Source organism: Somniosus microcephalus, chromosome 10 (assembly GCF_052327205.1).
Source record: "Somniosus microcephalus isolate GS21.2 chromosome 10, FLI_Smic_1.0, whole genome shotgun sequence".
NCBI lineage: Eukaryota > Metazoa > Chordata > Chondrichthyes > Squaliformes > Somniosidae > Somniosus > Somniosus microcephalus.
The window spans coordinates 226,038,601-226,050,998 of record NC_140996.1 but is presented as its reverse complement, the minus strand read 5'-3'; the positions used below and the strand labels follow the sequence as shown (position 1 = coordinate 226,050,998).

General features: G+C 47.6%; 1 protein-coding gene across 1 annotated transcript in view; it reads left to right on the top strand.

The window, feature by feature from the left end:
* Positions 1-12,398, top strand: part of capn5a (calpain 5a) — a 128,503-nt gene that overhangs the window by 53,793 nt on the left and 62,312 nt on the right. Inside the window, exon 2 of the mRNA XM_085999680.1 lies at positions 3,834-4,007. Within this exon, the coding sequence (XP_085855806.1) occupies positions 3,843-4,007 (165 nt within the window). The 5' untranslated portion in view covers positions 3,834-3,842. The remainder of the gene's footprint in view (positions 1-3,833; positions 4,008-12,398) is intronic.

Here is a 12,398-nt window from a genome sequence, read left to right as displayed (position 1 = left end):
TGCTGTTAGGGAGGGAGTTCCAGGATTTTGACCCAGCGACGATGAAGGATCGGCGATATATTTCCAAGTCAGGATGGTGTGTGACTTGGAGGGGAACTTGGAGGCGGTGGTGTTCCCATGCACCTGCTGCCCTTGTCCTTCCAGGTGGAAGAGGTCACGGGTTTGGGAGGTGCTGCCAAAGAAGCCTTGGCGAGTTGCTGCAGTGCATCTTGTAGATGGTACATACTGCAGCCGGTGGTGGAGGGAGTGAATGTTTAAGGTGGTGGATGGGGTACCAGTCAAGCGGGCTGCTTTGTCCTGGATGATGTCGAGCTTCTTGAGTGTTGTTGGAGCTGCACTCATCCAGGCAAGTGGAGAGTATTCCATCACACTCCTCGATGGGCCGAAATGGCCTCTATCTGCACTGTGGGGTTTCTGTGATTTCTGTGACTCCTTACTTGTGCCTTGTAGATGGTGGAAAGGCTTTGGGGAGTCAGGAAGTGAGACATTGGCTGCAGAATACCCAGCCTCTGACCTGCTCTTGTAGCCACAGTATTTATGTGATTCGTCCAGTTAAGTTTCTGGTCAATGGTGACCCCCAGGATGTTGATGGTGGGGGTTTCGGCAATGGTAATGCCGTTGAATGTCATGGGGAGGTGGCTAGACTCTCTCTTCCTGGAGATGGTCATTGTGTGGCGCAAAAGTTACCTGCCACTTATCAGCACAAGCCTGAATGTGGTCCAGGTCTTGCTGCATGCGGGCATGGACTGCTTCATTATCTGAGGATTTATGAATGGAACTGAACACTGCACTTTGGGGTTGGGGAAGCCTAAAGTTCCCCTGACCCCAATTTAAAAAATCCAACTGTTAAAGATTATGCTAAAGAACAACAACTTGTATTTATATAGCACCTTTAATATAGTAAAACATCTCAATGGAGTTTCACAGGAGCAATTATCAGACAAAATCTTACACTGAGCCACATAAGATGTTAGGACAGGTGACTAAATGCTTGATCAAATTTATGGAGTGTCTTAAAGGTGAAGGGACCTGTGGGATGTTTTCTCACTACATAAGAACATAAGAAGTAGGAGCAGGAGTAGGCCATACGGCCCCTCGGGCCTGCTCCACCATTCAATAGGATCATGGCTGATCCGAACCTAGACTCACGTCCACTTCCCTGCCCTCTCCCCGTAACCCCTAATTCCCTTATCTGCTAGGAAACTGTCTATCTCCGTTTTAAATTTATTAATGTTGCAGCTTCCACAGCTCTCTGGGGTAGCAAATTCCATAGATTTACTACCCTCTGAGTGAAGAAGTTTCTCCTCATCTCAGTTTTGAAAGGGCAGCCCCTTATTCTAAGATTATGCCCCCTAGTTCTAGTCTCACCCATCAGTGGAAACATCCTCACCGCATCCACCCGATCAAGCCCCCTCACAATCTTATATGTTTCGATAAGATCGCCTCTCATTCTTCTGAACTCCAATGAGTAGAGGCCCAACCTACTCAACCTTTCCTCATACGTCAACCCCCTCATCTCTGGAATCAACCGAGTGAACCTTCTCTGAACCGCCTCGAGAGCAAGTATATCTTTTCTTAAATATGGAAACCAAAACTGCATGCAGTATTCCAGGTGTGGCCTCACCAATACCCTGTATAACTGCAGCAAGTTATCCATTCCCCCACCCCTGGTCACACTGTCGTTTGGGAAGCTGAGCCACATGGTCCAGGTAGGCACGTCCGGGGTTGGATTACCCCCGGTCTGTGTCCTGTGTCGTTGCGTATCCCCACAAGGGAGGTGGTAAGGGCATTATAAAAAGCCAAATGTCTCTGAGCTAAGTTGGGGGGGGGGGTGGTGGTGGGGGGGGAACTGATCAAATGGGGACCGAATTGAGCAGATTGCGGGTTCAAGTCCCACTCCAGAGATTTTGAGCACAAAAATCTAGGCTGACACTCCAGTGCAGCGCTGAAGGAACGCTGCACTGTCGGAGGTGCCGTCTTTCGGATGAGACGTTAAACCGAGGGTCCCGTCTGCCCTCTCGGGCGGACGTAAAAGATCCCGTGGCACTATTTCGAAGAAGCGCAGGGGAGTTCTCCCCGGTGTCCCGGCCAAAATTTATCCCTCAACCAGTATCACTAAATCAGTTGACCTCATTGCTGTTTGTGGGAGCTTGCTGTGCGCAAGTTGGCTGCCGTGTTTCCTACATTACAACAGTGACTACACTTCAAAAAGTATTTCATTGGCTGTAAAGTGTTTTGGGTCATCGCGAGGTCATGAAAGGCGCTATAGAAATGCAAGTTTGATCTCTCTCTCTCTGTCTCTTCTCTTTTTCTCCTCCTCTTTCTCCTCTCTCTCGCTCTTTCTCTCTTCTCTCTGTCATCCCCTCCCGCCACTTAATGGAAAAACTTCCTGCAGCAGATTATTCTAATGGACCATTAGTCTGCAGGTTTTCAAGAGGCTGGAGGTTGTTACCGATGCTGCCGAATCAATACAATAGAATCTCCAATGCAGCCAGCCACCAATGGTATCTCTAGTGCTATATTATTCCTCTTCGAGAGAGACCTCAAACGGAAAATTCTTGGCAGAAAGCCTTCCCAAAAATGCTACAGCCTCCTTGCGTCTTGATTTGGAACACAGGAACAGGAGGAGGCCATTCAGCCTCTCGAGCCTGCTCGGCCATTCAGATAGATCATGGCTGATCAGTTGAGAATGGGAATTGGGAATTAGTAGTCCTAGGGATAGACTGAAATGATCAAATGCTCCGTGAGACACAGTGGGTCCCGGGCTGTTTTGGCAGTGTGGAGAAGGTTAACTGGAGGACATGAGATTTGGATTGTATGCTGGAGGTGTGAGGGGATTGGAGTATCCTGAGGTTTGTGTGTTGGCTGTGGGATATTTTGATCAGACTCTAACAAGTGGAGTAATAGCTGAGTGGGTTTTGATCGCATACTCAATCGCAACAACAACTTGCATTTATATAGTGTCTTTAACGTAGTAAAACATTCCAAGGAGCTTCACAGGAGGGTTATCAAACAAAATTTGACACCGAACCACATAAAGAGATACTAGGATAGGCTTGGTCAAAGAGGTAGGTTTAATGGAGCATCTTAAAGGAGGAGAGCGAGAGGTTGAAAGACGGAGAGGTTTAGGGAGGGAATTCCAGAGCTTAGGGCCCAGGCAGCTAAAGGCATGGCCGCCAATGGTGGAGCGAAGGAAATTGGGGAGGCGCAAGAGGCCAGAATTAGAGGAGGGTTGTGGGGCTGGAGGAGGTTAGAGAGATGGGGAGGGCCGAGGCCCGAGGCCATGGAGGGATTTGAAAGCAAGGATGAGAGTTTTAAAATTGAGGTGTTGCTTAACCAGGAGCCAATGTAGGCCAGCGAGCGCAGGGGGAGATGGGCAATGTTCCCTCTTTTTTTGGGTGCGCGGCCCATTCAAGTTTCCATGCATGCGCGGTTTCTCCATTTAAGAGCCGGTGGCGCGGGACCTCCAGATCGCCACGCAGCTTAACGGGAACGTTGGTGATGGGTGAACGGGACTTGGTGCGAGTTAGGGTATGGGCAGCAGAGTGTTGGACAAGTTCCACTCCTTACGTGGCTGTAGTTCCTCACACATCTGCTCCTAAATCCCTGCTGCCTGGAGGAGGAAGTCCCCCGACTCTCTCTCTCTGGCCTGGTGGAACTAGCAAAATATACTCTCGGTAACCTGGATAACATCCACAGTAGCTGTTGGGGATCAGGGACTTTTCACTCAGGACACTTAAAGAAGTCCATTTTGGGAGATGCTTTGTGAAAGGCCTGGGCTTGTTGGAGATTCTTGCATTCCATGCTTTATGTTTTGTTCTTGCCCTTCACAGGTTTGAAGGATGTTTGACTCGGTGAAGCCTTACGGAAACCAGGAGTTCTATGCCCTGAAGAAGGAATGCCAGCGACGCAACCAGCTCTTCGAAGACCCCATGTTCCTCGCCGACGAAGAGTCGCTGTTCTGCACGACAGCACTGCTGTCCAACATCCGCTGGAAGCGCCCTACGGTAGGTGGTTTTCTGTTCTTGTGCTGTGGTGAGGGTCCTGAGAGGACTACTTGTTAACTTGGCTATGACCAATAGGGGAAACCGCTGAGCTCCACGGTAGCTCTGTGTGCTGAGCCAGTGAGCAGTACAGAACTGGAAGTTCCCAGGTTCAATCATCCCCGGTCTGCATCTCATTAGCCGACCTTGGACGGGATGATGGAATGGCCACTTCAACGGTGACTATACTGCTTCGGCAGCACCTCCCAAACCCGTGACCTCTACCACCCAGAAGGACAAGGGCAGCAGGCACGTGGGCACACCACCACCTCCAAGTTCCCCTCCAAGTCACACACCATCCTGACTTGGAAGTATATCGGCCGTTCCTTCATCGTCGCTGGGTCAAAATCCTGGAACTCCCTCCCTAACAGCGCTGTGGGAGCACCTTCACCACACGGACTGCAGCAGTTCAAGAAGGTGGCTCATCACCATCTTCTCGAGGGCAAACCGAGAAACATAGAAGATAGGAGCAGGAGTAGGCCATTCGGCCCCTCGAGCCTGCTCCGCCATTCAATGTGATCATGGCTGATCATCCAAATTCAGTACCCTGTCCCTGCTTTCTCCCCATATCCCTTAATCCCTTTAGCCTTAAGAAATATATCTAACTCCTTCTTGAATATATTTAATGAATTGGCCTCCACTGCCTTCTGTGGTAGAGAATTCCACAGGTTCACCACTCTCTGGGTGAAGAAATTCCTCCTCATTTCTGTCCTAAATGGCTTACCCCTTATCCTTAGACTGTGACCCCTGGTTCTGGACTCCCCCGCCATCGGGAACATCCTTCCTGCATCTAGTCTGTCCAGTCCTGTCAGAATTTTATAAGTTTCAGTGAGATCCCCTCTCACTCTTCTAAACTCCACCACACGGACTGCAGCGGTTCAAGAAGGTGGCTCATCACCATCTTCTTGAGGGCAATTAGGGATGGGCAATAAATGCCGGCCTTGCCGGCGACGCCCACGTCCCAGGAACAAATTTTTAAAACCTACTTAAATTGGCTGTAAAGTGCTTTGGGACATCCTGAGGTTGGGAAAGATGCTGATATAAATGCAAATCTTTCTCTCTCTCTCTCAAGTAGAAAAGGCAACAAATTTCTATAATGTATTCTGGACAGGTTTCTGGAACATTCTGTTTTAAAATTGACGGGTTTTAGTGATGAGTAATGAACCAGAATTAGTTAACAATCTGACAGGAAGGGAACATCGTGCGAACAGTGACCATAAAATGAGTGAGTTTGAAGAGGGGGGTGTCACCAAATCAAGGTTTTACATTTAAGTAATGTAAGCTTTGAAGGGACGAGAAATAAACTGACCACAGTAAGCTGGGTGTAACTGTTAATGGGTAAACCTGCCCACAGAGTGGGACATAGTCAAAGGAGTATTTGGTACAATGTAAAACCAATATATACCCCTACAACAACAACTTGTATTTATTTGTGCAGCGCCTTTAACATAGTAAAATGTCCCAAGACGCTTCACAGGAACGTTTATAAAATTTGACACCATTTAGTCCATTCTAGCTTGTCCATGTAGTTCGGGGGGGTGGGGAGTCTACAGTTCCCCTGACCCCAATACACAATCCAACTGTTGAAAGTCATGCTAAACAACAAGTTGTATTTATTCAGCACCTTTAACATTGTGAAACGCCTTGGGACGTTTTACAGGAGCATAATCAAACAAAATCTGTCACCGAGCCACAGGAGGAGATATTAGGGCAGGTGACCAAAAGCTTGGTCAAAGAGGTAGGTTTTAAGGAGCATCTTAAAAGGAGATGAGAGAGGCGGAGAGGTTTAGGGAGGGAATTCCAGAGCTTAGGGCCCGGGCAGCTGAAGGCACGGCCGCCAATGGTGGAGCGACAAACATCAGGGATGCTCAAGAGGCCAGGTTTACCCATTAACAGTTATGCCCAGCTTACTGTGGTCAGTGTATTTCTCGTCCCTTCAAAGGTTGCATTGCTTAAATGTAAAACCTTGATTTGGTGACACCCCCCTCTTCAAACTCACTCAGTTTATGGTCACTGTTCGCACGATGTTCCCTTCCTGTCAGATTGTTAACTGATCACTAAAACCCGTCAATTCTAAAACAGAATGTTCCAGAAACCTGTCCAGAATACATTATAGAAATTTGTTGCCTTTTCTACTTGTGAGAGACAGAGAAAGATTTGCATTTATATCAGCATCTTTCCCAACCTCAGGATATCCCAAAGCATTTTACAGCCAATTTAAGTAGTTTTTTTAAGATTCGTTCCTGGGATGTGGACGTCGCTGGCAAGGCTGGCATTTATTGCCCATCCCTAATTGCCCTCGAGAAGGTGGTGGTGAGCCGCCTTCTTAGAAACATAGAAAAATAGGAGCAGGAGTCGGCCATTCAGCCCTTCGAGCCTGCTCCGCCATTCAATATGATCATGGCTGATCCTCTATCTCAATACCATATTCCCGCTCTCTCCCCATACCCCATTGATGCCTTTTGTGTCTAGGAATCTATCTATCTCCTTCTTAAATATATTCAGTGACTTGGCCTCCACAGCCTTCTGTGGTAGAGAATTCCACAGGTTCACCACCCTCCGAGTGAAGAAATTTCTCCTCATCTCAGTTCCTAAATGTCCTACCCCGTATCCTGAGACTGTGACCCCTCGTTCTAGACCCCCCCAGCCAGGGGAAACATCCTCCCTGCATCCAGTCTGTCTAGCCCTGTCAGAATTTTATACGTTTCAATGAGATCCCCTCTCATTCTTCTAAACTCTAGTGAATGTAGGCCTAGTCGGCCCAATCTCTCCTCATACGATAGCCCTGCCATCCCAGGAATCAGTCTGGTGAACCTTCACTGCTCTCCCTCTATGGCAAGTATATCCTTTCTTAGGTAAGGAGACCAAAACTGCACACAGTACTCCAGGTGTGGTCTCACCAAGGCCCCGTATAACTGTAGTAAGACATCCTTGCTCCTGTACTCAAATCCTCTTGCAATAGAAACATAGAAGATAGGAGCAGGAGTAGGCCATTCGGCCCCTCGAGCCTGCTCCGCCATTCAATGCGATCATGACTGATCATCCAAATTCAGTACCCGGTCCCTGCTTTCTCCCCATACCCCAATGAAGGGCAACATTCCATTTGCCTTCCTAACTGCTTGCTGCACCTACATGTTTGCTCTCAGTGACTGGTGTACAAGGACACCCAGGTCCCTTTATACATCAACATTTCCCAATCTATCACCATTTAAATAATACTCTACCTTTCTGTTTTTCCTACCGAAGTGGATAACTTCACATTTATCCATGTTATACTGCATCTGCCATGTATTTGCCCACTCACTCAACTTGTCTAAATCACCTTGAAGTCTCTTTGAATCCTCCTCACAACTCACAATCCCACCTAGTTTTGTGTCGTCAGCAAACTTGGAAATATTACATTTGGTTCCCTCATCCAAATCATTGATATATATTGTGAATAGCTGGGGCCCGAGCACTGATCCCTGCGGTACCCCACTAGTCACCGCCTGCCACCCCGAAAAAGACCCATTTATTCCTACTCTCTGTTTCCTGTCTGGTAACCAATTTTCATCCTTGAACCGCTGCAGTCCGTGTGGTGAAGATACTCCCACAGTGCTGTTAGGGAGGGAGTTCCAGGATTTTGACCCAACGGCGATATACTTCCAAGTCGGGATGGTGTGTGACTTGGAGCTGATGATGTTCCCATGCATCTGCTGCCCTTGTCCTTCTATTCTTTGGAATTCTCTACCCCCAGAGGGCTGTGGAGGCTCAGTCGTTGAGTATATTCAAGGCAGAGATCGATAGATTTTTGAATATTAAGGGATTCAAGTGATATGGGGATAGTTCAGGAAAGTGGAGATGAGGTAGAAGATCAGCCATGTTGTATTGAACGGCAGAGCAGGCTCGAAGGGCCAAATGGCCTCCTCCTGCTCATATTTCTTATGTTCTTATGAATCGCAGGATCGGACATTTCCTAAATCTCAGGACAAGCCAGATGGACCTGCATGATCTTTTTCAATCCTGCACATTCCTATATTCCTTTTATTACACTCTGAATAACTTCAGTCTTGAGCAGGACCAAAATCTTTACCAAGCTGCTGACAGCCCGATCAGTGGTATTTCAGGCTGTATTGATATTGGCGGGCGCACTGGCCTCAAGAACGTAGATGCATTGGGTGCCTTTCGATGCTGTGGAATGGAATACTTCCAGCAGAGTGTTGGCATCGCTCCCTCCTGGGCCACCTGACGTATACACGTGGTTCAGGTACTGTCTCTCACACTCGAATGCAGAGGGATTTGGGTGGGCGGGGGGTGGAAACAGGTTCACAGGACATACGAACATATGAATTAGGAGCAGGAATAGGCCACTCGGCCCCTCGAGCCTGCTCCGCCATTCAATAAGATCATGGCTGATCCGATTACTCCACATTCCCACCTACCCCCGATAACCTTTCACCCCCTTGCTTACCAAGAATCTAACTACCTCTGCCTTAAAAATATTCAAAGACTCTGCTTCCACCGCCCTCTGAGGAAGAGAGTTCCAAAGACTCACGACCCTCTGCGAGAAAAAATTTCTCCTCATCTCTGTCTTAAATGGGCGACCCCTTATTTTTAAACAGTGACCCCTAGTTCTAGATTCTCCCACAAGAGGAAACATCCTCTCCACATCCACCCTATCCCGACCCCTCAGGATCTTATGTTTCAATCAAGTCACCTCTTACTCTTCTAAACTCCAGCGGATACAAGCCTAGCCTGTCCAACCTTTCCTCATAAGACAACCCGCCCATTCCAGGTATTAGTCCAGTAAACCTTCTCTGAACTGCTTCCAACGCATTTACATCCTTCCTTAAATAAGGAGACCAATACTGTACACAGTGCTCCAGATGTGGTCTCACCAATGCCCAGTATAACTGAAGCATAACCTCCCTACTTTTGTATTTAATTCCTCTCGCAATAAACGATAACATTCTATTAGCTTTCCTAATTACTTGCTGTACCTGCATAGTAACCTTTTGTGATTCATGCACTAGGACACCCAGATCCCTCTGCACCTCCGAGCTCTGCAACCTCTCACCATTTAGATAATATGCTTCTTTTTTATTCTTCCTGCCAAAATGGACAATTTCACATTTTCCCACATTCTACTCCATTTGCCAGATCTTTGCCCACTCACTTAACCGATCTATATCCTTTTGTGGCCTCCTTATGTCCTCTTCACAATTTACTTTCCTACCTATCTTTGGACATTAAAGGAAGCACCTCTGGTTGAAAAGGCTGTTAGAACAGCGAATGAATTCGCTTTTTTTTTATCACAAGAGGTATAGAATATAAAAGTCAAAGCGGTAAAGCCAGTGCGCCTGCCAATATCAATATAGCCTGAAATACCACTGATTGGGCTGTCAGCAGCTTGGTAAAGATCTTTCCTCTGAGTCAGAAGGGCGTGGGTTCAAGTCCCACTCCAGGGACTTGAGCACAAAAATCTATCAGTGCAGTGCTGAGGGAGCGCCGCACTGTCGGAGGTGCCGTCTTTCGGATGAGACGTTAAACCGAGGCCCCGTCTGCTCTCTCAGTTGGACGTAAAAGATCCCATGGCTACTATTTCGAAGAAGAGCAGGGGTGTTATCCCCGGCGTCCTCACCAATATTTATCGCTCAATCAACAGAACAAAAAAACAGATTATCTGGTCATTATCACATTGCTGTTTGTGGGAGCTTGCTGTACACAAATTGGCTGCCGCGTTTCCCCAAATTACAACAGTGACTACACTTCAAAAAGTGCTTCATTGGCTGTAAAGCGCTTTGCGACGTCCTAAGGTTGTGAAAGGCGCTATATAAATGCAAGTCTTTTTCTTTATATACTCAGTCCCATCAGTTACCTTGCCTGTTCATTCCATATATTGACCACCATATAGACAGGAAACAGAGGGGAAATAAAGTCAATGAATATTTCTCCATTTTATAAAGAGATTTAATATTTTTCTCACTTGTTCTCGTTTCTGCTTCATTAAAGCTCCTTTTGAAAGAAAGACTTGCATTTCTTTAGCGCCTTTCATGGGCTCAGGACGTCCCAAACGTTTTACAGCCAATGAAGTACTTTTCTGAAGTGTAGTCACTGTTGTAATGTGGGAAATGCGGCAGCCAATTTGCGCACAGCCAAGCTCCCACAAACAGCAATGTGATAATGATCAGATAATCTGTTTTAGTGATGTTGATTGAGGGATCAATATTGGCCCCAGGAGACCGGGGATAACTCCCCCTGCTCTTCTTCGAAATAGTGCCATAGGATCTTTTACATCCACCTGAGAGAGCAGACGGGGCCTCGGTTTAACGTCTCATCCGAAAGACGGCACCTCCGACAGTGCAGCACTCCCTCAGCACTGCACTGGGAGTGTCAGCCTCGCTTTTTGTGCTCAAGTCTCTGGAGTGGGACCTTCTTGCTCCTGGGGTTGATTTTAGTTGTGTGGATATTTTCTCCCCAGATGGCGGGAAGGTGAAGGAGGGGAATGCTTGAGGAGAATCACTGTGGATTGTTTTTTGTTGTGTCTTCAGCACTTGCTCAGCAGTAGAAAGATGCACGAGCCAAGAAGCTGAATTGTTTTGTTTTTCTAAGTGTGTTCTTGGCTGTTCCTTTCTATTTCTGTTGAGGATAACATGATGTATTCTTTCTATCCGGGCAACAGCCTGATCCAGAAAGTGTTGGCCTCCTGGCAGTAAACCGAGATTTAACCCAATCTGCAGTCCTGTGACCTCCGCCGCAGTCACTACAGATAAGGGTAGCGGTGTCTCCATGGCAACACAACCATGTACGGTTTTCAGAACTATGGATGGAGGGAACTACAGTAAAGTAAACTTTATAAAAATTCCTGTGGCTTTTGAGCTGTGTTGGAACTGCCTGTGCGTTTGACCGTGAATGGGGCGGGCGGGGGGTGTGTTTGTTTAAGCTGCTTGACATGGGGGCAGGAATCTCGGTACGTGTGTGTGTGTGTGTGTGTGTGTGTGTGTGTGTGTGTGTGTGTGTGTGTGTGTGTGTGTGTGTGTGTGTGTGTGTGTGTGTGGTGAACAGGAATCTCTTTGGACCCCAGTTGCACAGCGAGATCGTTGGGGTTGGGACTGCATCCCCCATCTCCATCGCGCCACTGTTGCTGTGTGCACATTGCCTGCCGCGTTTCCCTACATTACAACAGTGACTACGCTACACGTCATTGGTTGCAAAGCGCTTTGGGATGTCCTGAGCCAGTGAAAGACGCTGAATAAAATACAATTTCTTTCCTTTTTGGTGGACCGGATCGAGCTCGGCTACGATGCTTCATGCAGTCGAATAGCCCGCCAGCATTCACTGTCAATATTCAAAGTTGTGAAGACTTGGTACCAGAAGAGGAAGCGGGGTGGGGGGGGGAGTTGGTGGGAGCTGCAGAAGCTCATCCCAGCAAGGGGAGGGGGAGCAGAGAGAAAAGGGGAGCCTTTCATGACTTGTTTACAAAGCAAACCTGATCTAAAATGCCTCGTCACATCGTTGCCAAGTAACCTGACAAAAGAATCTTTGGTTTTAATTCCTCTCTGAACATAAAAAAACAAATAAAGGCACGGCCAAATATCTGTCTCCTGTAAGGGAGCTGCATTATCCTCTCGCGGTTCAAATCTTACCAACAGGATCACTCGAATGATGCATTCCTGCTGCTAACACCCTGCCAGGGGACTGAGTTGAAACACGTCCCTTTCCTTTGGGCTCCCTGCGATCTCTGATCTCCTCGTCAGGTCAGCCATTTTGAACCTATGGCTGTGAGCAGTAGGGTTGCCAATTCTGATTGGACGTTTTTCCCTGGAGGTTTCGTCACGTGACCTCCTGCCTCTAACCGCCCCGCCCCCAGACTCCCGTCATTGGTCGCCCGACACCCCCATCCTCGCGGCGTCCCGCCTTCCCACGGCCAATTGGGAAGCGAACAGCCTCTTCGTTACCTGATTGGATGATTCTTGACTCAATCAAACGACCTTTCCCCCCCCCCCCACCCCATCTCCAATATATTTATAATAACTAATAAACGAAAGAAAATATTCGTCCCTTCCCCATTTCACCATTTTTTCCCCCAACCTCATTTCATCTCTCTTTCTCCTACCCCCGCCATTTCACCTCATTTTCCTCTTCTCCCAAACCCCCAATTTACATCACCCCCTCCCCCCAACTCTCTCCTACATTACAACAGTGACGACACATCAAAAAGTACTTCATTGGCTGTAAATGGCTTTGGGACGTCCTGAGGTCATGAAGGGCGCTATAGAAATGCACAATCATTCTTTCCCTCTCTTTTCTCTTTCTCGTTTTCTCTTATTCTCTTTATTTCTCTTTTTTTGCTTTTTCAGTCCTCCTTTTGTTCTC